The sequence below is a fragment of the Vipera ursinii genome (genome assembly GCF_947247035.1).
Source record: "Vipera ursinii genome assembly, chromosome: 1".
Classification (NCBI taxonomy): domain Eukaryota; kingdom Metazoa; phylum Chordata; class Lepidosauria; order Squamata; family Viperidae; genus Vipera; species Vipera ursinii.
In genome coordinates, this window is record NC_139512.1 from 99371497 (window position 1) to 99392206 (window position 20710).

Sequence of the window (20710 nt, forward strand, 5' to 3'; positions counted from 1 at the left end):
CCTGTAATGAACTGAGCGCTGTTGAGCAATTTACATTCTCATTACCCAAAGTCATCATTATACATTTAGTAGGAGTTTTATACTATAAGTTAGTATTACTTCCTGCAGAGTAGCTGGCATCTTTATTTCCTTCTCATTGGATCCAATAAATATATTTCTGAAGCAGGATTGGAAAGCAGGGTGAGGTTTCCCTTGTTTCAGCACAGGGATGGAGCACTTTTGACACTCCAGGTGACACTTCAAGTATCTGTCCCAGTTAGCTAAGTGGGATGGGTCTGTTGGAATGAAGTTCTACAACATGAGGGAAGCCATATATTACCCTGAACTTTGTAATCATGCCTTTCACAGCTATTTGGCAGGAGATTAGGGAAAATGATATCTATTCATGATGTCACAAACTTGACCTAGTGTCTCAAGCCTCGTCCGGAGAGCAGGAAAATCAAGCAACCGAGACGAGTGCCGAGTTCTCAGGAACAGTTTATTGACCAGAAGCAAACAAACTCCAAAGGAAATAAAGCCAGCGTTGGCTGCTACCCGCACCCAACGCTGTTAAACACATGTTGCACATACACGCCCACGGCCCACCCGACCGCACCCACATCCGCCCATCCCTTACTTAAAGAATGCCCCTCCCAAACACCTCCCTTTGTGTCACGTCCCAACACCCGGCATCCTCCAGGTGAATCCCCTTGCATACTTCCAGCCCATCGCCACCAGACACCACCCCCACACCCGTCCCCAAAGCCGGTGCCTCCCGCCCCAGTTCTTCCAGTGCCGCTCCGCCCTGCCGCTTGCCCCTCCTTCGTGGAACCGGTGAGGTCTTGGCTGTGCTGATTCGGACTCGGGCTGCGCTCCCCCGTTCCAGTTGCTTCCGGGGCCCAGTCCGGTGTGACGAGCCCGTCGGCACGCCGAGAGTCAATCCCGCGGCCGGTTCGGGCCCAGGGCTCTGCAAGGCCACCGTAACCGGCAAGACGAGGTCGGGCTGTTGTGCACATGTGCGCACCGCCGAGGCTCCAGCCGACCCGGCATGCACGTATGCAGGCGCACAGCTCCCAGCAGGCCGCCGTCGCCACCGCGGCCATTGAGATGCAGACGCGGCTCGCCCCCCGCCGAGGACGTCGGGGCACAGCGTAGGACAGGCAGGGGCGTGGAGACAAGGTGCCGGTGAGAGTTGAGCCCGCGGTGCCGGTGAGTGTCGAGCCCGCGGGGCACGACATAGTGGAACAAACTGTTGAGAGTGACAAAAGAATAAACCATAACCATATTTTTATTGTTTTATTGGGTTGAGCCAGTAAACCTCCTCAGAAGCACTTATTGTTAGCTAAACTGAGACGTAGGCAGGATAAAATGCAGGTTATAGATTATAGATTACTTTGATAATTAATATAGTAGTTAGATTCTTTTACTCCATTTTATATAGGGTCTTTTCTGAAGTGAGGATTGATTTGATACATTATTTTAAAAAACTTATTTAGTTGGAATATATACAGTTTCTCTGTACAGTACTAGCTAAAGACATTGCAAGAGCAGCCCTTGAAACTGTCCTGCTACTTTATGAAATGTTGGCTTTTAGGACTTGTCACAACATGTGTTGCATTCCAGCCGTATCCTTCTTCAAGGCATTTCATTCTATTCCTCTGCCCACTGGATCTAAGATTTTTTGATTACTGGCTATATTCAGTAGTATTTTCAATTCCCTTTTATTTATTTATTTTCCAAAATATGTTTTATTTTTTCACATTTTGTTACCTTCTCCAACTACCAATTTGTATTTATTAATAGTGTATAGCACTAATGTCATGTGTGTGTGTGTGTGTTGAGGGCCATGCTAGACTTTGCTTCATTTGCTGGGGGCTGCATTCATTCAAAAGGAGAGCAGGGACAAGATTTTAAAGATATAATTTGAATACAAACATAATAAAATTAATTAAAATATATTTAATCATTTTGTCCATTAATATATGAAGGCAAATTTTGGAGCATTCTGTGGATCCACCAAGGTTTTGGAGGGTTGCATAAGGCCTTCTGGGCTTTTACATTCTGTATCCTTGACACATAGCATTTGACCTCTAAAAACTGTGTGTGCTCTCTTCCTTCTCCTAATTGTGTCTTTATTTGCACATGAGCTCCCTTCAGTAATGGTTAGAGGAGAGATTCCCCAAACATTTGAGAACTGAAGTTTTGAATTTCATAACAAATAGATATATCATACCAATGAATTGTGACAGACAAGCTCATAAATTGGGTCTTAGCAAAATTTCACAATGTATCACAGCAGGTTTAACCCCCAAACTCCTGGTGTTAATATTTAATTTAAAATTCATATAGACTTGGAGGCTTTATGCTGTTCCATCAAAGAAATTACAGCTTATATTTGTTGAGGTGGGAGTAATAATGGTAGTGGGAAGAAGAACATTGAGTGTAGTCCTTCCATATTGAAATAATTTCTTTGGCCATGTATTTCAGTCAGAAATACTGACTATCCAAAAGGGCAGCATAGAACATACTTGTCAGGACCCACCCCAATCCACGTCTCAGGAAAACAAAAACTCTTGGAGTCAGTTCTAGTCCAAAAGGAATCTTTACTAGGACATGCTTGGTTGTGGGAATACAAGACAGGACTTAGTGTTGTTTTACAAATTGAAATTTTATAAAGGGTACCCGGTTCAACCCCCCTTCCCTCAACCCCATTTGGTCAGCCCCCCATCCTTCTACTTCTTGTCATCCCTTTCGTGGGGAAAAAAAGGAACTTCGAATCTTTATGGTTATTGCTTTCTTCCTCTCCAGAATTAAAAGAAGACACAAGCCAGATGACTTCTTCTCTAACCCTCCCTTTTGTTCCCTCCAGTTCAAAAGGTTCCCTTGGCCTTTGAAATAACCTAAGGCAGGCTGAATCCACATGCGCTCCTCCTTTCTCGGGAGATGGCAGAATCCATAGGGGGGGGAGGATAATGTTTTAAACATTCATTTATGAATGTGATATAAATGGATTCTGATAATACTTCGGTTCCATCCCATGTTTACATAAGGGAATTGGTGAGGGATGCATGACACTGCCTTAATTGTTTTCCTTTTATATATATATATAAAAAGAAAGATGTTCGTATTTTGATTACTGTAAAAAAGAAGTAATTTTAAGTTAGAAATTTAATGAAAAATTCAACAAAAGCACTTTACAGTGTCAAATCCATGGTTACAACAGCAAACTTCAAAATGTGAGGTTTGCCTTTCTTAATTACTAGTTTTATCACCACTCTTTGGCTGTGGGTGTCTCCTTTTGCACAGCTATCAATATGACTGATTTATTCCTGACAACACAGATGATGTTTTTCTCAAAGTGTTACATTTTCTACTTTTAAGGGGGAAATTAGTTGAAATGTACAAACTGCCTGGTTTTTCTCCTTTGAAGTGATGAATAATGACTCTTTCAACTTTTAAAATTTAAATTTATGCTATACTCTTACTTCCATTTAGCATTCCTGGGTATGCAAAGTTTTAATTAACACTAATTGTTAAGAATTTTCTTCATTATCCACAATCTTTTTTTGTTGATCTGTGGTCTTTTCTAAAGCTATTCTATTGCACGAGACTGCATAAAACTCTCAAGTTTCCTAAAAAAATAATAAATCCTATGTTTTAATTGCCGAGGAGAAATTCATTTCTCTTATTAAATGGAACCTGTCTGAAACTTAAGTGACATGTTATACTGCATTTTATGCATAATTTCCCTTTCAGGTTTCTGCACTTTTCAGCATCACAGTAGGGTTGGCTAGCATTCATTTCTGTAATTCCTGTTTTCTATTGTGATTTTTACATTTTATCATACTTTTTCTGAGCACATACTTTATAAAAATGATTGTCTTGTGATGTGCTTTGTTTAATCCATTTTACACTGAATGTTGCTTAGAAACTCCCTCATTGCTGGCATATCTCTTGGATTTTTCTTTTTACTAGATCTTTCCTGATAACCCAGTTGCAGTTGTCCATTACTATTGCTATTATTGTTTCCACTTATTTTTTCATTTTAAGAATAAATGATGTTCATATAAAACTATTTATATGGCATGTTCTGAAATTCTCTAGATTTGTATGAAGTGGGAATGCATGTAGTACTTATAAAAAAATGAAATAGGGTATAATGTAGAGGTTGTAGCATTTTGTGGACCTGGTTTTCTATAAGTTCATAAGATATAACATTTCAGAATGTAAAGCAAGCTTTCTGTATCAAAGTGTTTTCAGCAGGTGAGACAATAGTACTCTGTGTGTAAATGTTATGAATTCAAATACATATAGCCTAACTAAGAAGAAGCCAGTTATGAGACTTATATGTGTAAAAAGTTCTAATCTAATTTAGCCATAAACCTACCTTCCAGATTCACTTAATTGTACAATCACTTTCCTGGGATAAAGATGGATAGGAAAATAAATCAGAATCTATTAGTAGATTGTTAAGATTTAAATTGATATACATAGATTTCTGATTTATTTTCTTTTTTAAAAAATAGCAACAGCATACCTAGCACGTTCAGTATGTACACATGTATTCATTTATATAATTTAGAAGCCTCCCAAATTCATAAGATTCTGAGCAATTTACAATGTCAAAAATAATAAGGTAATTCTCAACTTACCACCACAATTGAGCCCAAAATTTCTGTTGCTAACTGAGACAGATGTTAGGTGAATTTTTCCCATTTTACGACCTTTCTTTCCACAGTTAAGTGAATCACTGAAGTTGTTAAGTTAGTAACATGGTTGTTAAGTGAATCAGGCTTCCCCATTGACTTTGCTTGTCAGAAAGTCGCAAAAGGGAATCACAGGACTCTGGCACCCCCCACTATCCTAAATATGAACCAGTTGCCAATCCTCCGAATTTTGATCAAGGGGATACTACAATGGTTGCAAGTGTGAAAAACTGTCATGTCTCTTTTTTCAGTGCCGTTGTAACTTTAAATGGTCACTAAGTGAACTGTTGTAATTCGAGGACTATCTGTAATAATAAAAGTGTACACCATGTGCATCCATAAAAATGAAACAAAAGAACTGCAATATAAAATTCTGTAGGCATCTATCCTAACCCAAGGCCTGGGGGACCAGTCAGCGTCCATTAGGATTGGAATAGTAACTCAAAACCAGGTTTGCAATTATGCAGGAAATGAAAGCCTCCCATTGAGCCACCCTTTTGTGTTTGGTTCCATTTTGTAGATTTCAGTGTTTAATTAAGAAAGGCAAGCTTTTGGAATTAGAATGTTTTTCTATTTTTGTTGTTGATATGTTGTTGTTGTTAGTTGCGAAGTCGTGTCCGACCCATTGCGACCCTATGGGCAACGTTCCTCCAGGCTTTCCTGTCCTCTACCATCTTCTGGAGTCCATTTAAGCTCACGCCTCCTGCTTCAGTGACTCCATCCGGCCACCTCATTCTCTGTCGTCCCCTTCTTCTATTGCCCTCAATCTTTCCCAGCATTAGGCTCTTCTCCAGTGAGTCCTTCCTCCTCATTAGGTGGCCAAAGTATTTGAGTTTTAGCTTCAGGATCTGGCCTTCTAAAGAGCAGTCAGGGTTGATCTCCTCTAGGACTGACCGGTTTGATCGCCTTGCAGTCCAAGGGACTCGCAGGAGTCTTCTCCAGCACCAGAGTTCAAAGGCCTCAATTCTTTTGCGCTCAGCCTTTCTTATGGTCCAACTTTCACTGCTGATATAGATTGACAATATTATCTCTGCAACTGCTTCCAGGGCAAATTTGTTTTATTTTGAGGTTGTTAGAGTAAGCATGGAATAACATGGAATGAACAATATAAAATTGAGATGGCGTGACTGCAGTGGACATTGAAAAAAAGAGGTACATCCTTCAGAATATTCAGAAATTACAGCAGAAGCACAGAAAATCAGTAATTTAAAGTTTTTTTAATTGCAATAGTATTATATTTAAGAAGCTGGAGCAAAAAGGAAAAGAGATGCTGGGTATATTTGAAAAAGGAGCTTTTCCCCCTTATCTTTTGCTAACCATATGATACCATTAATAGACAGAAAAATAGATCCTTCAAAGAAGCAGCATCAAAGTGCCTTTAGCTCTGGCTCCTCTCTGCATAGGCCATGAATCAGTCATGAATGAGTCATCTTGCAGAAGGGAACAGAAGAATAGTACCTTAAAGATGATACAAATGAAAGCAGATTCTCATGGAACAAGAAAGAATTATTGCTTTCAGACTAATAGTTTTTTTAGATAGTTTTCAGCGGGAACAAAGGTCAGTGCAAAGGGAAAGAACAGCAAACAACTGTGATTGCCATAAGGAATATTTTATTCTGATTCACGAATTGTTACCCATTTACTGTCACTCCAATAAAAGAAAGTGAAGTGAAAGGTTGTGCTAAAGGTCATCCTTCAATTAAATATTGATATTCAACTATTATAAGCATGTATTATTATAATAAAGTCATTAATAGTTATTTTGTCCGTTTTTGTGTGTGGAGAAAATATCAACAGCAGTTGCAGCCATATACCTTGGACTTGAAAGTAGTAGTATCTCTGTGATTGCGTCACAAAATCAGTTATATCTTATAAGGTTTGGAGAACCTTATAAGCCTTGGTGGAGCAGTGGGCTAATGCCTCCTTAAGTAACACCAGCTGCCTGCAATTAGTGCAGGTTCGCATCCCACCAGGCTCAAGGTTGACTCAGCCTTCCATCCTTCCGAGGTAGGTAAAATGAGGACCCCGATTGTTGGGGGCAATTAAGCTGACTTTGTAATAATGCTGCTTGGGGTGTGTGTGAAAGCCCTAATAAGCAGGCATATAATGAAGGCTACTGCTAAGCTTGTAAGCCGCCCTGAGTCTTCGGAGAAGGGCGGGATATAAATGGAATTAAAATAAAATAAATAAATAAAATAAAATATGTTTGGATGTGATGTAATGAGCTTGGTAAATATTGTGAAAATTGAAGAATTCCCAGAAATAAGATTCAGATAAGGAATTGTGAACATGGAAGGAAGGGAGAGAGTAAGTGTGCTGGGGTCTTTTAAATCAGTTTAATGAAAATTAGGAAGAGTGTCAGCATTGTAATATTTGTGGTTTTTATGCATGCACTGATGCTCAGGAGGAAAGGAATAGTACTTAGACTCATATACCACTTTACAGTGCTTCACAGTCATCATATGCCCCCCCAACAATCTGGGTCCTCAATTTACTGACTTTGGAAGGATGGAAGACTGAGTCAACCCTGAGCCGGTGAGAGTCGAACTGCTGAGCTGCTGGCAGCCGACAGTCAGCAGAAGTAGCCTGCAGTACTGCATTCTAACCACTACGCCACCTTGGCTCAGATTTCTCTGCAGATTTTACTCCTCTAGTCATTGGCAACTGTAGGGGGCGGCGCTCATCCCTGTTTGAGGCCATGAGTCAGCATTGTCCTAAGACATTTCTGTGGTCATGTGGCCAGCATGATGTCATGAAATGCTGTTTCTTCCCCACTGAAATGGTACCTATTTTTCTACTTGTATTTGCAAGCTTTTGAACTGCTAGGTGGTCAGGAGCTAAGCAAAGATGAGTGCTTAACCTGCTGTGCAATGCTTGGGTTTCAAACCCAGGCTGTCAGGTTTCCAGCTGACAAGCCCAGCGTCTTAACCACTGAACCATTTCACCGCCCTGTGAGGCTCAAAGTACTGTATTTTCTGGCGTATAAGACTACTTTTTGACCCATGAAAATCTTCTCAAAAGTCAGGGGTCGTCTTATACGCCGGGTGCTGAAAATTTAGGGACAGGGCTGGCTGGAAAACCTGGAGCGGATCTCCCATTTAGTCTGCGCAGGGAAAGCAGGACCAATTGGAGAAGAAGCTGCAGTCTGTGATTTTTTACAGGGTTTATAGGGTTTCCTGCCTTAGCAGGGGGTTGGACTAGATGACCTCCAAGGTCCCCTCCAACTACTACTTCTTCTTCTTCTTCTTCTTCTTCTTCTTATTATTATTATTATTATTATTATTATTATTATTATTATTATTATTTAATCCACTTGCACTGTTTTATGTTTACATGTTTGATGACAAACAGCCTTATGTTTATAAGTGACAGTTTTCCTACTAAGCACCTGCATGTCATAAGCATTTGAATTAAAATTACCATATTAAAATCAAATCTGATGTTTTTTAATTTTTATTTAGTGTGTGTTGGAAGAGGGGTAGTCTTATACGGCGAGTATAGCCCAAACCCTATAATTTAACAGGAAATGTAGGGGGTCGTCTTATACGCCCAGTCGTCTTATACGCCGGAAAATACGGTATAAGAAGAATAAGATGAGGTTAAACTGTTACTACATGAGGGGAAATATAATGTCGCTAGTATCACTCAGATCTACTGGAATACTTCTCATGATTAGAATGCAGAAATTAAAAGATGTATCTTGTACAAAAGAAGCAGAGCAAAAATAGAATATTTGGTTATTTGGAAAATGAATCTGGTGTCATTGTTGACTGTTTGATTTAAAAGAAATAGACAGAATAAAAATAATATAGTTGTTGATATGTACTATATATTCTCCAGCCAAGAAAAAGAAGTGGGCAAAGTTTTCTAGAAGCACATTATGAATCTTCTCCATACTCAGGAAGGAATAGAATTACTCTTTATCATTTGGGAGGTAAATTCTGTGATGCATATCTTTCCAGAAAATGTCAGACTTCTCTTGCTACTAGCTCTCTTCCATTTGGAAGGTTGATTAAGGAACAGACAGATCAGCTAATCTTGCTTAAGCTGATTAAACAAAACTTAACAAAGTGAAATGAATAGAAATTGGGAAAGAGGACTAAAAATAAAATAACGGTATTCTTGATTTTAAGAGCACCTCAAGCTGAATATATTTGAATATCTTTATTAACTTTCTTTCACCTAATTCCCAATTACTCTGGGTGGCTCACAACTAAAAGAAAGTACAAAAGACAGATTTTAAAAAGGAGATACAGATGGTGAAAAGAAGGGATCTTCACTCTCCCTCACCCAAGGTTTGGGCAGTGATCCAGGCTGCAAGGCCTTTCTAAACAACAGGGTGGGTGCCATCCAGATCTTGAGGGGAATCTTATTCCAGAGTGCAGGTCCTGCTACAGAGAAGGTATAGTTACAGGGTCACTGATAGATGGCATTGTTGAATGGACCCAAAGTTTGCCAACCCTGCAAGACTGAATCAGCTGGGCAGATAGTATGAGAGACATATACAGTCCTCAAGGTGGCTCTATGCCATGTACTGTTGGCCTTCAAAAAAGCAGTTTTTAATAAATTGAGTGCTAAATAAAATTCAGCCACAAGAGAAATGGATGTGAGTTAATAAAAAATTAGAAAACATTAATGACCTGGGAGAGGGAAAAAGGGACTTTTATAAGAGGGTAGGAAACAAAAACGAATTGTACAGGTTTCAAGAAAGTAAAATCACCAAATGAAATGAAATTAACAGATGATGCAAGGAGTAAAAAAGGCTTCATCAATATTCAAAATAAGAGTAAGGAAAAAGGTTTATCAGCTGCTTGGTGAAGATGAGGAAATGCTAATATATAATGAAAAGAACTATTCAACTCCTATTTTTGGCTCAGTCACCTTGAAGGATATATGTCCTAATGAACAATTGTAAATAGAAGGATTTTAACCTGAGCTCGACAGAAAATATAAAGAAGGTAATATTTATTGACCTTGTATGAATTCAGACATCCAAGACCAATTGTTTTACATGCTCTAATATTGGATAAACCTGGCTTCTTGGTTTGGCTGATCTTCCGTTTCTTGCTTTTGAGAATCTGGGGTGAAATCCCAGGTACTGGCCAATGTCATTCTTATCCAAATTAGGGGAAAAGAAGGAACCAGGGAACCACAGGTCAACCAATCTAAAATCAGTACATTGGAAGATTCTAGAGAAGATCACAAAATAGCTAATATGTAAATATAAAATCCCATAACTTACTGTGGATTCATGAAGAAAATGCTTTGTAAAATAATCTTCATATGTAGATCTATCTGATACAAAAGTCACCAAATCCATACTTAGCAAGATTGCTAAGGTTTATTTTTTATGATTGCTACAGTTAAAGAGAGCTATTTTATCCATCATTCCCGTGGTCTACAAAGAAATAAAGTAGTAATAAAGAAAGATTCTGGGACTGCCTACCACCGGCACTGAATGCATTTCCAATTAAACCACCTGTGATGAAATAAAGCCTTTAGCAGAAAAACATTTGTCCCGCTCTGGTCCAGAATCAGTAGGACAGTAGTCCAAAAGATGCTTTTTCACAAGGCAGCTGGACTTTCTTATTTTTCTTTTGAGAAAGAAAAACAAGTCCAGTTCCCTCGTGAAAAAGCATCTTTGGGATGACTATGACCTGGATGACTGAGAATCTCCATAAACATTCAGTAGGAGCATAGGAGATTTATGAGCTTTTATATGTAGAAGGAATTGAGCAGGTACTGTTTTCTTTATTACAGTAAAACCCCAGTTTAATAAGCCAGATACTGTACGGTGGACATTTTCAGACTTCACCCCATTTAATTTACTAATGTCTATTAAGCTGAGGGGCTTATTATAAATCATGATATTTACACAAATGACATAAATTTAGCAGATGTTCAGATTTTATGGATAGCTCTTCCCACAAATTGCCCCTGAAATCAAGACTCTACTGTATTCCTTTGTGAAGGTACATCTGTTGAAATTCTTACCCTATATGATAATGGATTTCTGTTTTCCTTTGCACTGATCTTTACATTGTATTGTATCATTTTTTCCCCAAAATGTTGCTATTATACATGTTCCTAATAAGTTGCTATTCTGAGTCACTTTTTATTTTTATTCTTTTTGTGCTTTCAAGTCAGTGTTGATTCCTAGCAAGTGCCTGAACTAGTAGTCCCTGCAGTTTTCTTGGCAAGCTTTTTCAGAAGTGGTTTGCCATTGCCTTCTTCGAAGGGCTGAGAAAGAATGACTAGTCAAAGGTCACAAAGCTGGGCTCATGCATAAGGCAGGATTAGAATTTATGTTCTCCTAATTCTTAGCGTGATGCCTTCATCACTACACCGACCTAAATAATACTAATTGTTCCCAATCAACAATTTATAACCTCTTTAGATCAATAGTAGAAAAGTTAACTTTCTACACATCCCATTCTTGTCTATTTCTTATAGTCTGGGGCTTTCAGTTTGCATTGTGTTATGTGTTGCATGGATTTAGCTGAAGAGCGCAGGGTTAAATTTTCAGTTTATAATCTTCACACTCGGAAACTTCACATATACCAACTGAGTTCTAAAATGAGATCAGAGTACACATGCACAGAGGAAAGTGCAAAAATGCCCAAGATAGACAGTATGTTGTGATGGTTAAAATATTAGACTAGCATTAAAGAGTCAAGATAGAAATTCAGTGAGCGACTTTGGGCCAGTCACCCTATTTTGGCTTAGCTTTCAGGGCTGTTATGAGACTAAAATAAAGGAAGATCCCTGTGTTAATTGCCTTGAAACTGTTGTGGCCTGTCGCCCACCGGAGCATTCCACAGCTGACTCAGAGGAGTGAGCGTCAGGCCCAACATCAGGGCCAGCTGAAAGCTCCAATGTGGATGAAGGATTGGAGCTGTCGCAGCCAGGGACAGACGCGGATCCTGGGCTGTCCGCCAGCCCCCAGATGGAAAGGCTGAGATCTTCATGCCTTGAGGCAAGAGATTCAGGAGAGGAGGATCACACGGGGCCAGTGATTGATGTGCGGGCGCGACGGAGGCTGAGGAGAGGAGAGAAGCGAGAGGCTATGGGCCGGTCTTCGGGGTGGAAGAGTCAGAACAGAAACCTAGAAAAAAGGTGGCATATAAGTTTAGCAAAAATAACAAAAATCTATCAAGGGAAAAGAAAAACAATTTGTAATTGTAAGTAAATAATATGGAAATCCTTAGAAAAAATCTCTGTTGTGATAAATCTATAGATACAATTTTGTTTCAGAGGGAGGCACTGGTTTTTTAATTGAGGGCCACACTTGAAGTGGGATGCTGGGGACCTCATTCCAAAAACAAGTAGGTCAGCACAAAAATTAAAATTGCTATTTTTATCTTTCTGCTATCTTAAAAATTACACTTTGGCAATGAGAAGGGGGGCTTTGGGAATTGTATCCAGGACTATCAGGAGCCACTTGGAAGACTACAGATTGCATATCCTTTATGAAAGGGAACAGCAAAAAGGTCAAAAACTAAAAGTGTGTCCATGATTCACATTTGATACTTGACAGAGCAATAGAACATCATGTATTAGCAAAATATGAAAGGTTTGCCAAATGTTAAAATTATCTTAACAATTTTTCCCTATTTTTCATGAAGGCAGAATAGCACAATCTGCTTTTTAGCACAAACATCCTTGCTATCCTTCCCTGTAAAAAAGTGGCTTAAAAATCATGAACTGAAGCAAACAGATGCTCTTGTAATTCATGTCTTGTAATTCAATATTTCAGATTCTCTGTTCTCAGTGTAGGTTGATAAGATATCAAATCTAACACACATTATGGCAGCTGCAATTATATCACTAGCCCTTTTGCTTTGTTTCAACATTTTTAAACATAATTTTCTTAATTTTTGTTTGTAAAACAATATTTAGCCATGCAACTCAATATAATCAATAGTAATTTTTATATAATCTCTCTCTTTGTTATCAATTCTGCTTTCTCACTTTCATTAGGCTAGGTTAGAATTATTTTTCTTTCTTTGTACTGGTAGTACTCTTGGAGAGTTCATGAAAAGCAATTATATCTTCTTGCCATTCAGTTGTCTGGCGCTAAGGAACTAAGCACGGTGGGAAAACCACTAGGAAATAACCAAGCTAGACTTGGAAGTTGAAAAAGCATCCCAGAAGAAGGGAAATGACAAAACTTTTTTCTGCTGTTTGCCTGGCCATGGGCATGAAAACTATATGAATTATACTCAGCCTGAAAGAACTGGCCAGCGCTGCAACAACCTCTATCTTGGGGAAACAGGCATGCATATTGTAGTAATATTTTATTCACAATAGAAGAAAAGAAAGAGAAAGAGAGAGAGGAAAAGGGAAGGGAAGGGAAGAAAGAAAGAGAAAGAAGAAAGAAAGAGAGAGAAAAAGAAAGGAAGGAAGGAAAGAAAGAGAAAGAAAGAGAGAGAGAGAGAGAGAGAGAGAGAGAGAGAGAGAGAGAAAGAAAGAAAGAAAAGAAAGGCAGCCAGGAAGGACTTTGGACTTCAAATAGATATTTTAGACTGACATGTTTAGGGTTAGTATATAGAGTGCAACATATATTGCCCTCCTGTCGGCCAAGGTTACAGAGAACACAATGAAATCCAATTGAATCCAATTAATTATTTACACATAATGGCCAAAATCTTGCCTATCTAAAGCTATAACGTTATAACCTACTAGTTATATCCTGAGAGAGTCTAGGACAGGGGTAGGCAACCTTGGCTCTTTTATGACTCATGGACTTCAATTCCCAGAATTCCTGAGCCAGCCATACTGGCTCAGGGATTCTGGGAGTTGAAGTCCATGAGTCATAAAAGCAGGGTTTTTTTGGTCATAGAACGCCCAGAACACAGTTCCGGCACCTTTTTTGGATGGAACCTTGTAGGGCAGGCAAAGCGGGTTGTATGACGTGTGAGTTCCGTCAACCTTTTTCTTTTACAAAAAAGCACTGCATAAAAGAGCCAAGGTTTCCTACCCCTGCTCTAGGGTGTGGCTACCCTGAATCTATTCCCCCTCCCACTTTCAGTTTGGGACTATATAGACTCTTAATCTGGGCCTCTCTCTGGGAAAATTCTGTGTTGCCAAAACTCCCCCCCTCCACTGCTCCTTTAGGTACACATTTCATCACATCTTCTCCCTAAAATGAACTTACTTCTGATATTAGCACAGTTGTTTTATTTCCATCTTCAGGTTAAAAGAGCATATGAAAACCTGCAAATCAGAAGGTGAGAAGATTTCATTGCCAAATAATATGAAAGCGATTGGTCATCTGGAACATCTGCCTCTTATAATGGGGACTGTCCATGTAGATTGTTCTGCAGTTGTTGTGGCTGGTAAGTGCTTATAGACACATTGCATATAATCAAGTCTTTCACCAATAAATTTTTAGAACCATGATAAACCAATTACTCCCCACCCCCATAATTGCCCTCTGGAATTACACACACACACACACACACACACACAGAGAGAGAGAGAGAGAGAGAGAGAGAGAGAGAGAGAGAGAGAGAGAGAGAGAGATATTTGTATGGTTTTCACCCAGATGATGTTCTGGAAATCTTTTAAAAAGTAGCTGTTCTCTCAGGACTACAGGTGGTTGTGGATCTCTGTTGGTTGTGTTTTATAATATATAGAGTGCAGGTTGCCTGGACATAGGTTTTTTTTATTTCTTACTGATTTCTTTTAAAATGTAAGTTGTCCAGAGTTGTTCTAGGATTGGGTAGCCTCTGGATTTTAATAACAATAACTCCTGATTATATTGGTTGTATAGTATTTTGCAACACAAAATTTTGTTTGATAGTAGCGGAACATGTATTATAGTAGAAACAATCTGTTGCAGGTGGAGAACACTTTTTCAATTTATATTGTATTTTAACTTCCAAGGATCACAAGGACATAGCCAGTGAGTCAAATATGTGATTGATAATGAAACATGATAGTTTTGTTACTTTTTTGTTCTGGAAAATTCTAAAATATTTTTTTTCAAAATTTGGGGAATTAAAAATTGCAAAACTGCCACTGTTTTGGTGGTACTCGAAAAGCACTTCTACAAGATGTTCTGGACATCCAGTGGGGAGGAGGAATTGAGAAAAGTAACAATATCACATTATATCTTTAATGTGCTTCATAGCAACAGAGCTCCTATAAAGCTCTTTTTTAAATACATCTATCTGAATTTGTATTCATCTATCAAAAATTGTATTTTTTTTCCAGAAGATGAGAAAAGCTTCTCCCTGGGATTACAAACACTGAAATATTTGAAGGTAAACTTCTCTTTTCTTGGTCTTCCTTTTGCACATCCTTATCCTTTTTACTCAAGTAATTTTAATTATTTTCTAATGTATTTTAATTTATTCATCTTTATTTCTTAGTGTGTGATAAACTTGGAGAAACAAAATCTGATCCTGGGGAAGACAGACAAGGAAGAAATTCCTTTTGTCAATAATGCTTCTATTCATGAAGAGAAGTGAGTGTTTTAACTGTCAGGCTATACTGAGATGTAAGGGGAAGTTATACAGTTAAATTATCAGCATGATGAATATGTGGGACAAATGGTTAGGATTGATCTTGTTTGTTGCCAGAGCGCTGTCATAATTGTTCACTATGCACTATCAATGGTGTATTTATTATTACATTATTGAAAAGTAACATGAATGAATGCCCAGAAAGCTTTCAGTGCTAAGTAATATGTGGTGGAAAGCTTGGGTTTTTTAATGAGTAACGAGCCACATCTGTATTTTCATGTGCCTAGAAATGTGTTCCCTATTCAATAACTCTTGAACTTGTTTTCTTTGATGGCATTTTATCATTTCTCTTGGTACGTTGCCAAAAGAAACAAAATAATGATATACTGTTCAACATATCACATCTAAAAAGAGCCCTGTTACCACTTTGCTCCTAAACTATTTATGTGTGTACTTTGGGAGAGTTGTTACGGGTGCCTCGGGCAGTTGATGTAAAATGTCATGAAAGCAAGGAAGCAAGAATTCATTTGTTACCATATTTTTAATAATGGTAAGAGCATTTTTCTGCCTTTGGTGCCTATTCTAAATGACTTCACTAATTTTGGATGCTGTGCTTTTTATTCAAGTGGGAAATGGACAGCGGGTAACCTCAGGCAGCAAACATTCTTGGTCTGGTCCTATCATAAAAGTTGACTCTTAAGAAATAGGTTCTTCTGAGAAAAGACTTAATGCTACAATAAAATGAGCATTGGAAGTTGTTCCAAGTAGTTTTGTTATCAGCTCCCCTTTGCCTTAAATGTCAGACATTAGAGAGATGGAATTTGTAAGATTTACACACAGCTGGAAAAAAAATTATGAGGTGCCTTACTTGCTAAACAGTTATTTCCTAGGGCACATCCTCATGGCAGCCACCTGCGCTCCTGGTTCAGTGCTGTAGCACACAACTGGAAGCCTGGGAAGTGTCCCTGGAAAAGGCAGGTACCTTTTTCCTCCAGATTTGCTTGTGCTAGCCATACAGATGGCGTTGCCTTACAGTTTTTTTCCTATCAGAAGAATGGGGAGTAGCCCTGGCTCTCATAGAGTGTGCGGCTTTGATATATTGCATGAGCAGAGCGTCCTCCACTGGGCATATCCTTGCTCTAAGAGTTGGGAGGTGGGGGAAAAGGCAAAAAAATAACTCTCTTTTGAGAGACTGTCCCATTCATCTCATTTCAGTTCTGCTGATGCATGAAGAGAATATAATGCTGGCTTTGGAGAAAGAGAAATACTGTGTGGTTCAATAAGAAGATGTCACTACCAATAATTTCAACCTGCTAGACTACAGCTAAACTGTAGCTAAATGAAACAACATCTATTTTTCAGGAGTTTAGGACAGCTTCATACCTTTCTTTATTATGTTGAAAATCTGGATTATGACGTGTAAGTGGACATCTAAGTCCAGTCTTAAAAATGGTGTTCTCGGTCTGGCCCTCCAAGTACGATTTCCAGATTCTACTGAAATCTAATTTTTGTTACAAATGGATTTGTGAAATAAACCTCCTCTTGCAAAATTAGGGTTGGGGAAAAGATGATTTTGTAACTTTTTTTTTAGAACCAGTTGTGTTTAGCTGCTATGAATAGCTTCTGTTAATCAGCTTTTCCAGCGGATAACAGTGAATTGTTTGACATTATTGAAGAGCTTTCATCTGGGTAATTCACAAAAGTTGTGGAGGATTTTTTTTTTAATTGAAAGGAATTGCGTAATGGTTTGATTGTAATAATATAACTTGATCTAAGGTTCTTATTCAGTAGCATTTTACTTATGGAAATTGTTCTTTGCGTGGAAATGGAAGGAGGTACCATTTTCACCAATTTGCCACCTCTCTTCCAAATTCCAAAGGATTGGTAGACTTTCAAGAGTAGTATATGATTGCAAGGAGAGAATAGGTCTTCAGGGAAGAAGGAAAATCACCTCCCTAATTTCTTCTAGTAGCATATTCACAGATTTCTCCCCACAAATGAAAAGAATCCTTCTATTCTCAGAAGGGTTACTTTGAATCAAGTCTTATGTATTTTTCAAATGTATGTATTTCTCAGAATTTTCAAAACTTCCATATGAAATGTTGATGTTAACAGAAAGAGGTTGGAAGCCAAATTTTATTTTTTAAATCACATTACAGCCTTGAAGAGAATTTCAATATATGTTAGTTTCAATGCTAATATTTACAATATTATTATAATCATACATTAAATTTGCTGCATAGCAATAGGTCGTTAAATTTGAGAACTCAATTAGTCCCTTTTTCTTTGCTTGTCTACTAGCATTCCAGATTTAAATACGGATGCATCATTTTAATGGCAAGGTCATCTGTATCCATCATGATTGTCCATTTCCTGCTAGTAATATACTGACCTATTCATACTTGCCAAAAGATCTAAAAGTATGTTTTAACACTGATCCAGTCTTCTTGTTCAGAATCTGAGCATAGATTATAGCAAGATAAATATGTGTGTGTGCATTAAATGTTACAGGAAAGAGTCTTTCTAGGACAACATATTCAGTGTCTTTGTTTTTAGCCATACTTTATTTGGGCTTCTCACTAATGGGTGACTACTAGATTCTCAATAACATCAACTATTACCAAACAGTGTTAACCATTTAATAATTTTTCCTGTTCTCTTCATAACTTTCTCTTTGTAATTTAAAATTTCCAAGAAGGCTGTAATATAGATCTATCTATGGACATTTCCAAAGTGACATTTTCTTGTGTTTTGTTTTTGAAACAACTAATTAACTGTGAATTTGTCTTAGAATAAGCCTATTGAGACTGTGTGCACAGGATGTTTACTTTCCATTCATCTTATGATTCCACTACAAGTGAGGTGGTCTGCAAATTGGGAGTATGCTGCAGTAGTCAAAAAACTGTGGCAGCATGCATATAAAAATGCATAAAACTATTATCTTCACACTATTGTGACAAGATGCAAGATGATCCTAAGAATTATTCCTTGCTTGCATAGCAACTCATGCAAACAAATAAATATATATATATACTGGACAGCTGTTTTAATATACATTCACTCTTTAGGAATATGGGGAGCTGTTCTGTAGATAATCTTCCATAACTGTTACTGTTCAATCAAGATATTTCTCTTGAGCTTCTGTCCTTAGTACAGCTAAAGCCATTATAGCAAGCTTGAGTTGCTATGATTACTAGCCTTGAATTCCATGGGTCATATAGTTAGCATCACAGATATGCTTCTGATTACAATATATTAAGTGCTTTGCTGGAAAGGGGCTTCAGTAGAGTTGTGTGTGCGTCTCTACGTGTGTCTGTGCCAATATCAATATAATGGATGCAAAAACAGTTTAAAATACATTGCATCCTTATTAACTTATCAAATAAGAATTTGTGTTGAATATGTATTTATATTGTTAAGAACTATCATTACATCAATGAAAGCACTGGAATCTATTTCTAATGAATGTAGAGTCAACATTTTTGGAGTTAGGTCAATTTTTATTATTTGATTTGTTCAGTCTATATTTGAAGAGAATAAGCTGCAGTACAGATAAAATACATCTACTTCTGGACCTCTAAGTCCATGTTTTAATAAGTTATAATTTGGCTTTCTGCAGTTGGATTGGCAACACCTGTTTATCATTGACTATGACATTATTGACAAAATACAAGCTTGGAAATATTTTTTTCTTTATGTCTGTCATTACTCTGGTTAGTATTTATAACATTTGTACATATTTTTTTAAAAAGAAAAATTCTGTGTTTGCAAGATGAACTGCACTATGTATATCTCTGGTTTAAAAGAAACATATATTTGTCTAAGTAAACTATGTCATTGGTTTCATGAATTTATTACTTGAGTGTTTATTACTGTGCTGACAAAAATAAAATATAATAAACTTCTATTAAAGTATACATGATTGATTCTTAAGAGCTTTACAGGAGCCTCGTCCACTGGATTCACTCTGATTTTTATTCTGTATTCTGATTTTATTCTGTTATTCTGTTTGTGAGGCAAATATGGTGCTCCTTTGTGAGGGGCGATTCTGTGTCTGTGAGTCTAGATGCGTAGGAACTTCCCTTTCTCTTGCAAAAGAAATGGCATCCTGCATGAAAGTGAGGGAAAGATTGTGAAAGGATTGTATTCCATTAGCTCATGGAAAAAGAGAAAACAATATGCCTGTTGGAGCTGTTCTGTAAAAGGAAACATGGACAAAGCAAAGTTAATCAAGCAAGGACAACAAATTACTATAGTTTCAATTGAATTCAAGTATAGTTAATATGAAAGGTAGTAAGGAATAGGAATTACTACTCATATATTTAACTTTTCCCCACGTGTTCACATTAAAAACTGATTCTGTTGCAACTCATATCTCCATTCTACTAGAATATTGCCCTTTTTTAATATACCAGATAAATTAATATTATCTATTCATTAGCTTATAGCCTGTCTAATGAAAATTAAAGTGTGTTCCCAGCTTTGCTTTGACGGAGAAGCCCCATAAGTAAGCTGCATTTGGGAATCCAAAAGGACTCCTCCTCGCTGCTGGCATGCAGATCCTCTTGGGTTCTTCCAATGTGAAATTTGGAAGTACAGAATTCTTATCGGGTTGTTACTTATAGGAAAACATATTATGAGTTTTCTTAACATCCCTTTGATTTAAAAGAGTATTGCTCAGAAAATTTGCCTTAACAGCAGTTTAAAATTGTTATTGTGTTAGAAGTGCACTTTGAGAATAGCTTGTTTTGGTGGTGTATTTTATGTTGATGCACCATTATTGGAATCATTTTCATTTTCTTTCCACATTCCAGTTTTAGCAATTTAGGGAGAAAATATTTTCATTGTGCTTCAGTTCCAAGAGGAGAGTTTTAACACTGTTGTGCACTCCTGATCTAGATTCTCTCTGCTGCAACTAATTCGATAAAAAAACCATGAAAGAAACTAGGTCAGCCTTCTGTGGTGTTCTGTGAATGCATAGAATATAACCACTGCAATCCACTAGCCAGCATGGCTGTTGATTAAGCTGACAGTGGAGAATACCAGATTGTTAAGGCTGAATGAGCTGAATTTAATACTGGAAATTAAGATACAGAAGTATTGGCTCTTTGCATCTTTTATTCTATTGATCCCTACAGGTATTAGGGGTAGTAATAACAAGCAAGGATCTCCTTTTTTCCCCGATTCTGCTCTGCTTTCCCTGAATGAAGACTGAAAAATAAAATATCTCCATTCTTCTTGGCTCCATTTCTTGAGGCAGAAAGCTCAGAAATTCAGGATTTTACAGCACGTAGCTTTCTTTTCCTTACTATTCCCAAATATTTTCAAAGGCGCTTCATTTGACTTACAACCAGAATATTTGCTAACCGTTGACGTAACTGAATTGCAGAATTTCCAGAATTCTAACTAGAATTACCTGAAAATTTTCCCTTATATAATATACAATTTGGCTCTTAATTAACGGAGAAAAAACTATATATAAAGGGCATTTCATCCAAGGTTTGGACATGCAATATTCTCTAACGCAGAATTTACTTTGCTTTTTGGGGGGTGACA

General features: G+C 37.7%; 1 protein-coding gene across 1 annotated transcript in view; it reads left to right on the forward strand.

The window, feature by feature from the left end:
• NRIP3 (nuclear receptor interacting protein 3) overlaps window positions 1–16524 on the forward strand; it is a gene marked incomplete at its 5' end in the record, with an annotated part of 34816 nt that extends 18292 nt beyond the window's left edge. Inside the window, 4 exons of the mRNA XM_083374380.1 lie at window positions 13881–14023; window positions 14904–14953; window positions 15062–15156; window positions 16370–16524. Of these exons, the coding sequence (XP_083230506.1) occupies window positions 13881–14023; window positions 14904–14953; window positions 15062–15156; window positions 16370–16385 (304 nt within the window). The 3' untranslated portion in view covers window positions 16386–16524. The remainder of the gene's footprint in view (window positions 1–13880; window positions 14024–14903; window positions 14954–15061; window positions 15157–16369) is intronic.
• Between the last annotated feature and the right edge of the window lie 4186 nt (window positions 16525–20710).